The sequence below is a fragment of the Trachinotus anak genome, unplaced genomic scaffold (assembly GCF_046630095.1).
Source record: "Trachinotus anak isolate AG129_WGS33_773 ecotype Australia unplaced genomic scaffold, CSIRO_AGI_Tana_v1 ptg000015l, whole genome shotgun sequence".
Taxonomy (NCBI): Eukaryota; Metazoa; Chordata; class Actinopteri; order Carangiformes; family Carangidae; genus Trachinotus; species Trachinotus anak.
This window is the reverse complement of record NW_027273866.1, coordinates 3397501-3409243: the sequence shown is the minus strand read 5'-3', so window position 1 is coordinate 3409243 and position 11743 is coordinate 3397501. Positions and strand designations below refer to the sequence as shown.

Sequence of the window (11743 nt, the reverse complement as noted above, 5' to 3'; positions counted from 1 at the left end):
CCGGTCTCCTTTTTCCAGAATAAAACTGTAACCTCTACAAATCAGAAAAACAAACAAACAAATAAATGTACGAATAAATGAATAAATACAAATACCAACTTCAGCAATCTGCTGGCTCCTTGGCACTATCTCTAACCAAGAGAAGGTAAGTGATTGTCAGATGATATATAGGCAAAGGCTGTAAGAGTTATCATATCATATAAGTGCTCCACTGAAAACATCATTTTACCCCATATAACCTCTAAATCAGGGGCTGTAAGGCCTCACCACCTTCCTCCACCTGGCGTCCTCCACCTCTGTTGCATTGATGTCTTTAAAAATATTCTGCCAGGCTCCTAAAACAAAATATAGATTTCCATCTTTGTCATGTAAAAGCTTTTATTCATTTAATGACTTTACTTTCAATTTTCATTTGTGCTTCCCCTCTCTGTCTTTCTTTTTCCTCATTCTGCAGGTATCTCTGTTTCCCGACCAGGACAACCCAGGGAAGTGTTAAAGTGTTATATATATATATATATATATATATATATCCGTACAATAACCCATTTTTCAAAACACTCATCCAAGCAAGCCTACATGTTTGCATTACTCTTCAGATACTTCCCTTTTCCCTGCAGCTTTGTGGTTCGTCTTCACTCTTGTTAGTTTCCGTCTCTTGACAAAACAACCTCTGAGTTAAATTCATGCTTTTTCCTTGACAGATGAAAGGAAAGCAGCTAAGCTAATAATGAGCCAAGTCATGCCTTGTGTATGCCCTTGGATAGCTGTTATAGCTGTTTTTAAAATAGCTTACTTCCATTAAATTATGGTCCATCGGCAACAGCAATGAACAAATATAAGCAATCACAAAATAACATGGCAGTTGTCTTCTTGAGGATACATTTAGTACTAGTTTGGCCTTTAGTTAATTGTCATTTGACTGATCATTATTGTATTTCTGTGTAAGGGAAGTAAACAAAAACAGAAGACACAGTTATTACTTACAATTCATTCTTAATATTTTACTATGTAAACTTTTGTTTTTTTACTATTTGGAAGCTTTTACTGGTAAAGCTATTACGTTATATTGTCAATTCATACACCTCATTTCATATTTCACTGTGTTCTTCAGCACTGTCTGTCTTAAGCCTCCCTTAAGCATTTGCCAACAATGAAGAATTAATCAATTCATTCATTTATATTTTTAAGTTTGCATAGATAGCAGGAAGAAAGTAAAGTGAAAAATACAATTCAAATGTGCAGCAGATTTCAATCAGAATCTGTGCCAATGCTGGAAAAGTCCGAATTCAAAAGGACTCAAAGATCTAATCAATGTCAACCAGGTATCCCAAAAAAAGGCAAACATATGACCATTAATATGATATCATTGTGGTTACTGCATTTCCTGGTCTAATACTGTACTACTGAGGCACTTTTTCTGTAAAGTTTGAAAAAGACCCACATACACCCCATAGTTATTTTGCGTATCACAGCAACTGTTTCTTTTTTTTTTTTTTTTCTTTTCTTTTTTTAAATTTCTTCTTCAGTCTCCAAGATGTTTAACATGAATTTGTGTGGCTCTGGCCTTGAGCAACAAGATGCGCACTGCAGTCCTCTGTGTTGCCTTCTTCAGGGGCCGGACGGTCTGACGGGAAACTCCTTATTTTCTTAATCATGAATAATAATGGACATGCGCAGATGCTCACTGCCGACGTCACGAAGATATGACATTTTCGCGCTCACGGTCACGTCCAGGTGGCAGGTGGAGCTCCGGTGTTTCGCAGAGCCCTCTGTTTGTTGTTACTTCCATATTCAGTGAATTTTAGAGATGGGCAAACTGAGCTGGGCAGCAAACCTCCTGTAACCTGCCTCTAAAATGTTTCGCAGCAGCACCGAGGAGGTGACAACCGGCGGTGGACCGACCTGGTCCCCAGCGGGCAGGAGCGGACTGACCGACGCCACCTCCTACGCTCCCCCGTCCGGCTCTTCAGGTTCATCCCGCCACAGCTTAGATGGAGGCGGTACGAGCTCCAGCCGCGGCCCAACACTACCCCGAGTTCCCTCAGGTGGTCTTATGGACAGAAGTTGAAGCTAACACCAGCATATATTACTTTCTGTCGGAGGGGTGGGGCTGCGCTAAATGATGTTAGATACAGTGAAATGCCATCACATTAACATTTCAGATATGCAGTTATCAAATCTCCTGTTTTCGTAGTGGATCATAGAACAATAACGGGAGTACACGTGTTAGACTGCAAACCTTGTTTCTGGGCTTAGTTGCACTGCAGTAATAATATTTAATAAAGACCCTCTCCTCATGTTTTGTGTAAACATAGGGCAGTTTCATCACAGCTTCATGTTAGGGAGGACAAATCCATCACTGCTTGCATCTACTTCAGACAGCTCCTCCTTCCGCAGCCGTGGAGGGACGCCCAGATTCAGAAGGACCCCGGGGTCTGCTGGGGCCCCTCGCACACATCCTGCACAGACACCACTGACTGATCGCACTGGTACTTCAATCCTAGATAAGTAATGTGTCAAATAAGGTGTGGAAACAGCTAAGGCAGAGTTTCTCATTCAGATTTTTATTTTTTCTTATAGCAACAAGTTGCTCTTCTGCGACAACAATCTCTGCTGCCTCTGTGATTGTAGCAGTGGTTGAAGGGCGCGGTTTGGCCAGGGGAGAGATTGGTATGGCCAGTCTCAACTTGAAATGTCCAGAGCTTGTGCTCTCTCAGTTTGCAGACACTGGGACGTATGCCAAGGTAATCCATTCATTTTATTGGCTAGCATAATCACTCAGCACTCAGAGAGACTCTGAAATACAGCAAACTCATGTCACAGTCATATATTACTTTTCTGAAGGTCGTAACTAAGATCCACATCTTGCTGCCACTGGAAATACTGATGCCAGACACTGCTAGTGAGAAGGGAAAAGGGACCAAGCTGTTCAACCTCATCACTGAGAATTTCCCGGTACCAAGCCAGACTAGGGGTTATGAGTAAAATTTACCAACCTTTCAAACAGAAACTCATTTTAAAGCAGAGAATAGCTCAGTCATTCACTCACTAATTCATTCTTTGTTAGAATGCCTGTGAACAGGGTAGGGTGTGCCCCATCCGATGACATATCGTGCCTCTGTCTTATCCATTTTCTGTCAGGGTGTGTCTTTCACTGCAATTCAAAGGAAGTATTTTAATGAAAGAAAAGGACTGGAGTACATTCAGCAGCTGTGTGCTCCAGAATTTGGCACCGTCCTCATGGAAGTGCAAGCAAAGTATGCCACTGAGTGCAATAATGTATAGAAATAGATATGCTGTGGCACTATACTGTTTTTTTTTATTATCCTATATCATGATTTGTTCAGATATTATTGCCTAGCAGCTGCAGCTGCTTTGCTGAAATACTTAGAGTTCATCCAGAACTCAGTCTACGCTGCCAAGTCACTTAAAGTGAGCTTTAAAGGGAGTGAACAGACGGCCATGATTGACTCAGCATCTGCCACTAACTTGGAGTTGGTAGTAAACAATAGAGACCACAGGTAAGAGGGAAGATAATGGCAAGACTATCATCATCCTTGTGTGTAGTGCTTGTGTATAAATAGACGTGTTCAGTCTGCCTCTGTCTTTGTCTGTGTGTAGGAGCGAGCATACTCTTTTAGGGGTACTTAACCACACAAAAACGCCTGGTGGTGCTAGGAGATTGCGCTCCAATATTTTGGAGCCTCTGGTTGATGTGGACACCATCAACATACGAATGGACACCATACAAGAGCTGCTACAGGACGAGGAGCTCTTCTTTGGACTGAAGAATGGTGAGGAACAAGCACAAACAGTTTTCAGTCACACATTAAATATTGTGCATACTGATGATGAGAGCATGACACGGCATTTGAATATCTGTTCTTTTGCTCCTCTTAGCCATCAGCCATTTCCTTGACATTGACCAGCTGCTCTCTGTTCTTGTCCAAATCCCAAAGCAGGAAACAGTGCGTACTGTACTTTCATTACTCATGATTGTCAAAGATGGTTTTGTTGTGATGGAAAATGTCTTGCCGGGAAGTGAATTCCTGTGTGTGTTTTATTAAATGCTGGACTAACTAAAAATCAATGTGAAACATTGTTCCGTCTTTTTGAGCTCTTTTCAGTTCTGCTTCTATATTTTTTCAGGTTCAGGTTGCTGAAGCGAAGATAACACATGCCATTCAGTTGAAACACACATTGGATCTGGTCCCAAGGTTGAAGGTCTGTGTCTGTTGGTGTATACGTCATTAGTTCAAAGTTGTCCTACGGTCACTGAAAAATAAGAAACTCCACGAAAAGCATTTTACCAATTGTTACTTTGTGATAACGGAAATAGTAAATCCGTTACACTGTATGAACAGATGGTGTTGAAGAACTGCAACACAGCTCTGCTTAAAGCATACAGCACCTCACTGGAAGACACCAGGTACGAAGCCCTGTGCCTATGACGAACATTTTAAAACTATTTTGGGCTGCTTACAGACTTCTTCCACTGTGTACATTTGTGTCTACCCCAGGTTTGACTTGATCCTCGAGCAGATCAAGACAGTGATTAATGATGACACTACCTACCTGAAGGGGAGTCTGAACATGCGCACCCAGAAGTGTTACGCCGTACGCCCTAATGTCAACCAGTTCCTCGACATTGCCCGGAGAGCTTACACAGAGATCGTGGATGACATTGCAGGTGTTTATTCTGGCTGTTTGGTAAACGTCTTTGCCTTCCAGTGTTTATATAAAGTAATCATACCTCAAAGCTCATTAAATGGTCTTGTGTTTTACAGGGCTAGTGAACCAAATGGGGGAGAAATATGGCTTGCCAGTGCGTACCAGCTTCAGCACAGCTCGAGGTTTCTTCATCCAGATGAAGCTTGAAGGAGTGGTTTTGCCTGAAGGGAAACTCCCCTCAGAGTTCATCAAGGTACGATCCACTAAAGACATGGATAAACAGAACACTGAGAGTCCACAGACTGATTAGGAATAAAAATGTAAAAAAGAAAACAAGATAACTCAACATCAGCTTCAAATGAAGGGGGGTAAATTGCCCCCAAGGGGTTAACAGAGTCTGAACTGTCTCAGGTAACCAAGCACAAGAACAACTATGGCTTCACTACTGCAGACCTGATGAAGATGAATGACCGCTGTGACGAGGCCCTGAGGGAGATCTTTCACATGTCCTATGTGTGAGGAGACAATGATCCTATGACTTATAAATATGCATAGTAATGTATTGAATGAACATAAATACACAATTACACTGAATGTTCAATGGAAATGCTCAATGGAAAAAGTGTAGTATTAATACAATAATGACAGTATTTCTTTCACTGAGTTAGTTAGTCTGATAAATTATTTGGTATTATTTTCCTCCATAGATGAATATGATTATGCCGATGTCTTAAAGTCTGGAGCCTGTTCATTATCAAAGCATATTTGAATGTTATTCTGTTGCCACAGCTGTGACTTATCATTTTACAGAAATGACTGACTATTATTCTCCACAAACAAAGCCACGCTATAATAATTTCTTAGTTGACAAAGACCCTAAAAATCAATTAATTAACTAATTCATTACATGATTGTACAGTCTCTGTCTAATAAGTTTTCATCTTGGAAAGCTGCTCCAGTGCAGATCGATTTATTTTTGCTCTACTTATTGTCCACTAGGGGGTGCTGTATATTAGCTTTAATTTCCCTTCAGTGCTTTTGGCCTGTGGCATCTAACCTTTCTCCGTGCAGGGTGATATGTCAGCTGCTGAGCACTATCCATGAGCACATCCACTGCCTTTACAAGCTCTCTGATGCTGTATCCATGCTGGACATGTTGCTGTCACTTGCAAATGCATGCACTATCTCAGACTATGGCAAGTATGAAGCTCCGTTGCATTGCATCCACAAGTCAGTCAAACTGTCAAAGGAGTGATGTGTTGTCTGCATCCAGCCAGTGTCACATGTAACAACCAGAAAGAGCTCTACTAAGCTTGCAGCTCTGCTGGCGTCAGTTTTTTTTTTAAATGTGTGGGTCGTGGGCAGCATCAGCCACGTGGGTGGTGAACACTGGCCCTCAGCTGTCTGAAAGCGTCTCTCTATAGACACGTGCTGACTGCCTGCCCCCTTCTATCCCAGCCAGCTTGTACTCAGATTACCCTTGTTACATAAGCGTGCACTGGTGCGCTGCATTTACAGAGACAACTCTCTCTAGCAGAGGAGCCAGCTGCCTTTAAACACTGGCCACTCCTCTCTCAGAAATCTGTTTTTATTATAATGTGGCCCACCTTTCAGTTAACCAACCAGCAATGAACTATGTAAGAATTTATTAGGTACACAGGTACACAGCCATGATAATCACTGAGTCACAGTTTGCCAGCTGTACAAGTTTGAAACAAAACTGCAAAATTACTAACGCCTAATACAACGTAGCTGTATTTTAATGCTTTTTAATGATCCCAGGGAAATCCACGAATGAGTTATTACATGAACAAAATACTAACAAATCATTTCATCATCATCATATTTTTGATTGTTGTTGCTTTTTTTCCTGCTGTGTCTGCCAGTTCGTCCAGAGTTCACAGACACACTGGCAATCAAGCAGGGTCGTCACCCCATTCTGGAGCGAATAGCTGGACAGCAGCCTGTATCGAACAATAGCTACATCTCCGAGGGCAGCAACTTTGTCATCATCACTGGACCCAACATGAGTGGCAAATCCACCTACCTCAAACAGGTGGCGCTGTGTCAGGTCATGGCTCAGATAGGTCAGTAGCAAACCTCTCGGCCTCACATGACTTTGAAAATCAAAGCCGCAGAGTGCTATGCACTGATTTGACTTGATTTTTGAGTAAAGCTGCCTGCATCATCATTCCAGGCTCTTTTGTCCCTGCCGAGTACGCCTCTTTTCGTGTTGCTGATCAGATTTTCACCAGAATTGGTGTGGATGATGATTTCGAAACAAATTGTTCTACGTTCATGTTGGAAATGAAGGAGGTATGTGTTTTGTTTTTTTCATTTTGTCTTGTTTTGTTTCACATTAGAGTGGTACATGTTCTTTAATTTCATTTATGTTGGACAAACACATTAAATTATCACTGACTGTACAATTCTTCCCCAAAGATCTCTTACATAATCCACAATGTAAGTGACAAGTCCCTGATCATCATAGACGAGTTGGGGCGTGGTACCAGTGCTGAGGAGGGCATTGGCATCTGTTACTCAGTTTGTGAGTTCCTCCTTAGCCTCAAGGTAGAGTATACATGGCAAACATATAGAATAAAGACTGCTGTGAATCCTCTATAGACTGGGCCAGAGTTTGGTGGAATGATTCTTATTCTTCACTAAATCTAAATCATAAACTAACAAACCTGATGTTCATACAACAAATTTGGCACCAAAGTGGCGTTTTATGATGAGTATAACTACTTGTCCAAACTGCACGCTATGTTATTTGAATCTAATGGGGACTTTTTTGGGGACAAATAAAAAAACATCTCTCTGAAACATTCGGGTTAGAGATCGACTGTTTTCCAGAATGTACGCTATTGAATGATGTTTCTGGGCAGGATTGGAACCATAATCAAAGGCAGCTGTGGCTATCAGCATGCACTGTTGCTAAAAAGATGTTGGTGGATAGGTGGCAACCCCCGCACGCTTTCTATTCATCAATGGAATCACTTTGCAATAGAGATTTTATCTGTGGAACACTAGGATACTTCTGCTAGGATGAACGGAGTCAGGCTCAAGGCTAGAATCATGATATAACTTTTTACTCTCATGTTGAGAGAGATTAAGAGATTAAAGGTGCAGGTGTATGCTTTATGTTACTTCTCTTTATCTTTTAATAAAAAAATAGGCAGAGTACATGCCGATGTAATGTGCTGCCACTCCTCTCTCTAAAATGAAAACCAGATAAGTCAGATTCCTACTGTGTGTTTTAATCATTTAATTTGTTATCGTCCGATGTGGTACACATCCTAGGTCAACAGTAAAGTAGGAATAGTGCGTGTTGTCCAGTGATTTAGTCTTCAAGGTGTGTGCTGTTTCTCTGCTGTTTGCAGGCGTTCACCCTGTTTGCCACACACTTTCTTGAGCTGTGCCAGCTGGAGTCTCTTTACCCCAATGTGGAGAACCAGCACATGGAGGTTCAGCACACACGCAGTGGTGACACTGGTGCTGAGAGTGTGGTGTATACATACTTGCTGAATCGAGGACGCTCTGAGGAAAGACACTATGGTAAAGATTTAGTGAAGTCCAAGTGCAATTCTCTTGAAAGTGCTGATGAAAAAAATGATGCAGAGCTTGTTTTTGCTCTTCTAGGTCTGAGAGCAGCAGAAATGACTGCCCTTCCTTCAAGATTAATCCAAGAGGCAAAGATAATTGCCTCCAATGTTAGCCAGCAGCTCTTGGTATGGTTCATAAAGATCAGACTTTACCTCTTTGTTGTCTTTGGTGACTCAGCTTGTTCTGTGTACCTTCATTTACATGCATTGTGTGGAATAGCAGGACAGGCTTTAATTTGCAAGGAACCAATATTAGACCCTGAGGGAGTCAAATGTTGTGCTGTGGCCTCTGATGAAAGATAGTACAAATATTTTTGTGTCCCATAAATAATCCTGGTTTATATCAGAGAAGTGCTGGAGAGAAAGACAAGGCTGTTGTTCTTGCAGGCCAAACATCAGAGTGATCTGGAAACACAGAGGCAGAGAGCTGTGTACCACCTGGCCACTCGCCTCCTGCAGGCTGCTAGGAACTCCAGGCTGGACCCCGACAGCCTGCGTATGTATCTGAAAGGCCTGAGGAAGCAGTATGAGGCAGAGCTGCAGGCAGCATGGCAGCCAGCGTCTATGGACACAGAGGAGGAGTGACTGAGTCAGCCTTACAGCGGGGAGGGGCAGCGAAACACTTAGAAAAATTAAAGATAGGTGTCAGATGACCATTACTGGGCATATTGTGTTTATACAGTGGCTTGATTTTACATTAAATAGATTTCGTTGAAACCCAGTGGTCATGTTTTTTTTTTGTCATCCTCACAATAAAAAAAAACAACAACATAATACCAAAGGTTAATTTTAGAAATTAAATGTATCTTAATGGTAGCAGAATATACGTTTAATCAATGAAGAAACACTGTTCTTACACCTTGGAAGATAAAAAAAAAAAAAACATATAAATGAGAAGTGCAGTTAGCTCACTGAACACCACAAATAAACCGGAAGTCCCCATGGAAATATTAAAGTTTCATGTACTCATGTGTCTACAGGCTTTGGGGAAGTGCAATGACCACTCCCCTGATTGCTCTTGTCTGTCGTAGGATTTGTGAACCGAGGATGTCTCGAAAAGGCGGGGCTATCTCTTACTGTGTCTTATGTAAATGCGGCCCGGCTCGGTGTGCCTCTGGTGACAAAACAAGCGCCCCCCCAGCAACCTGACTATGACCCGCCCCCGCGAACCAGAAACAGCAGATAGACTGACGGATAGCGCAGAGGAAAGCCAGGCTGGAGCTGCCCCGGGAAGTCAGGAGTCTGCCGGAGCCAGCGCAGAGCAACGCCATTTCACCACTAGCTAAGGGAACAGCTAACTGAAGCTACAGGTATGCTGTGAGGAGCCCTTCTCACCCACCATATGTATATTTCTCGTCAGAAAGCTGTTCATCCCGGTCTCAGCGTAGCTAAGATCTTTACCCAGGCCCGGGAACGGCCCTTAGGACTGACACGGAAGAGTGGAGCAGCAGACCGGGTCAGAGATGTTAGGAGAGAGGGAGGCTGGGTCACCAGCGAGGCGAGGGCCGTGGGGGCAGATGTTCACGCCTCCAGACGGGCTGAGGGCTTGTGAAAGAGAGACAAACTTGGACGGCCCCGTTATCGTCTCTGTGGGTCACTTTTGTCGCCGAAGACTTCCTCTGTACTAATAATTGGATTGGCCGGCTCACATTAGTTGGCTAGCTGGTTGTGTGTTAGCTAGCTCATTCATAGTGCCGAGCAGCGGCGACAAGCCTTTTCCTGTTGGATCTATGATAGCGACTACTTATAGCCGTGTTCACGCCATTGTTGAGCCCTCCCCCTGAAAACATTTTTTGCTGGTCATGTTGGTGGGATGAGCTTCCCGTCGACATGTGTCTGTCCTCTTTCGCTTTCGTGATTCGCTTGATCCTAGCGTGTGACTGAGTGGAGCTAGCGGGGCTAACTTAGCCAGGAAGATTAGAGGAGGTCCGGTGTTTCTGCGACTACAGGCTGTATCAACAAGCTGCCTTTTCTCGGTGTACGAACAGCTGTCACTGCGTGTCTTGGTTCAGTAGCCTGTACATGGCCGACGATCAGACATGACCTAGCACGCTGGGACATTTAGTGCTGCACCGTATTGATCTACCCCAGTTGGAGGGTGAAGTGACTCGCTGAACATCACCCTATCTCGCAGACACTTGGTGTTATTTCTTATTTCCGCCACTGAAAATGATTGAGGGCATGACCATAACTCACATTGCGTCCCTGTGACTTGTAGATCCATCTAGCTCAGTTTGCTGAGCTGACCTTAATGCTGAGTGAACTCTGAACTAAAGTACCTTCCGAGAAATTCTTGGAAATCCCTCAAAGGCACTTCAGCACCTCTTTAAGAAAATTTGGCTCAAAGTACACGAAGGTATTCCTCAGCTTCTCCTTTCTCTTGTGGCGTGGTGTCAGTGCTGTCTTGTTGGCAATGCCAATTTCCTTGAGGGCTATCTGTAGATAAGCTCTTATCTAGGTTGTCTTGTTTTACTTGATTCATGTTTCCTTGTTACAGCTAGGAGGAGCACAGTATTTCAGACTGCTAACACTAATTGTTAATGTTTTCCACGACAATCAAATGCAGATTCCCTGCCCTGTACTTTGCTACTTTCAATTTAGTTTATTACCTGAATACTGATAAAGGTGTAGTATCGGTTTGTTATCCCTATAGACTCATCTTCCAGTTGTCTTAGATATCACTCCAGATTATTTTTAATTCCCTGCAATTACCAAAACATTGTGGATAAAAGGCACTGCCATTACACAGTAAAAATTGTTCCTTAATCTGAAAGAGGTTCCTGTATTAATACAAGGGGCTAGAGGGACTGCCAGTGTAACAAGCTGTCAAAGGTGACCCCTACACCTGCTGAAGTCATATATGTGGTTATAAACAAATATTATCATTTGATACCACAGTTTGTATCATGATTGCATTTCCAGGTAGAATGTAGAGTCTTAAGTGTTGAGTGATGCATGGCCTAGTTTTCAAGTACCCTCTGCGCTGCTTTTTGGGCCTGATAATTATCAGGAGTTCCCTCTGTGTCCATGCCAGCCAAATCAGGAGGCCTGGATGGCCAAGTGGCTAGATTCCGGGGAGCTAACAGCCCGAGAGGCCTTTGTCCCCCCGGGCTCATTTTGATGCTGGGACAAGACGCAGGCTGCATAAGGAAACTCACACACCTTACACTGAGGTCTGGGACTGAAAGAAAGCTAGCAGGTTTCACACTGTTACTCTGCTCACTCCACCCATACTTTATATGCCAAGAGGTGATGTTGCTTTAAGAGTTGTTTCACAGCTTCATTTGGTTTGATGGGAGTTTCCTGGAACATACAGGGATTGTCAGAATTTCCTGAATTGTTTGCCACTGAAAGCTGCAATTGAACCATATCACTCAGTTAATTCATCTATCTAGTACATACTGTACTATAGCTTTGTGTCTTTGGTCCTATTTTTTAAAACATGCAAAGTGGCCTAGATGGATTAT

General features: G+C 42.9%; 2 protein-coding genes across 9 annotated transcripts in view; both read left to right on the top strand.

Annotated features, from left to right (window-relative positions):
• The first annotated feature begins 1676 nt into the window (after window positions 1–1676).
• Window positions 1677–9012, top strand: msh4 (mutS homolog 4). Of its 3 annotated transcripts, none has more exons than XM_071497830.1 (20): window positions 1677–2000; window positions 2316–2489; window positions 2581–2744; window positions 2845–2955; window positions 3142–3257; window positions 3348–3521; window positions 3622–3794; window positions 3901–3968; window positions 4150–4224; window positions 4365–4429; window positions 4521–4690; window positions 4788–4924; window positions 5083–5186; window positions 5743–5867; window positions 6558–6758; window positions 6869–6987; window positions 7114–7242; window positions 8055–8229; window positions 8314–8402; window positions 8664–9012. In XM_071497830.1, the coding sequence occupies exons 1-20, from the start codon at window positions 1856–1858 to the stop codon at window positions 8859–8861; spliced, it is 2712 nt and encodes a 903-aa protein (XP_071353931.1). In that variant the 5' UTR covers window positions 1677–1855; the 3' UTR covers window positions 8862–9012. The 3 variants fall into 3 exon arrangements, with proteins under 3 accessions (XP_071353931.1, XP_071353932.1, XP_071353930.1); XM_071497829.1 differs by having other exon boundaries at window positions 1679–2045; XM_071497831.1 differs by lacking the exon at window positions 7114–7242 and having other exon boundaries at window positions 1678–2045.
• A 415-nt stretch (window positions 9013–9427) lies between these two features.
• The window catches only part of ktn1 (kinectin 1), an 18934-nt gene continuing 16618 nt past the window's right edge, over window positions 9428–11743 (top strand). For all 6 annotated transcript variants that reach the window (XM_071497824.1, XM_071497825.1, XM_071497828.1 and 3 more), the window contains exon 1: window positions 9428–9586. The gene's annotated coding sequence lies outside the window, so the exon portion shown is untranslated. The remainder of the gene's footprint in view (window positions 9587–11743) is intronic.

Coding starts and splice junctions, on each gene's coding strand:
- msh4 (XM_071497829.1), top strand. CDS start 1,856: ATGTTTCGCAGCAGCACCGAGGAGGTGACAACCGGCGGTGGACCGACC. Junction 5,187..5,742: donor ATCTTTCACATGTCCTATGT/GTGAGGAGACAA, acceptor TTCTCCGTGCAG/GGTGATATGTCAGCTGCTGA. Junction 8,230..8,313: donor CTCTGAGGAAAGACACTATG/GTAAAGATTTAG, acceptor TTGCTCTTCTAG/GTCTGAGAGCAGCAGAAATG.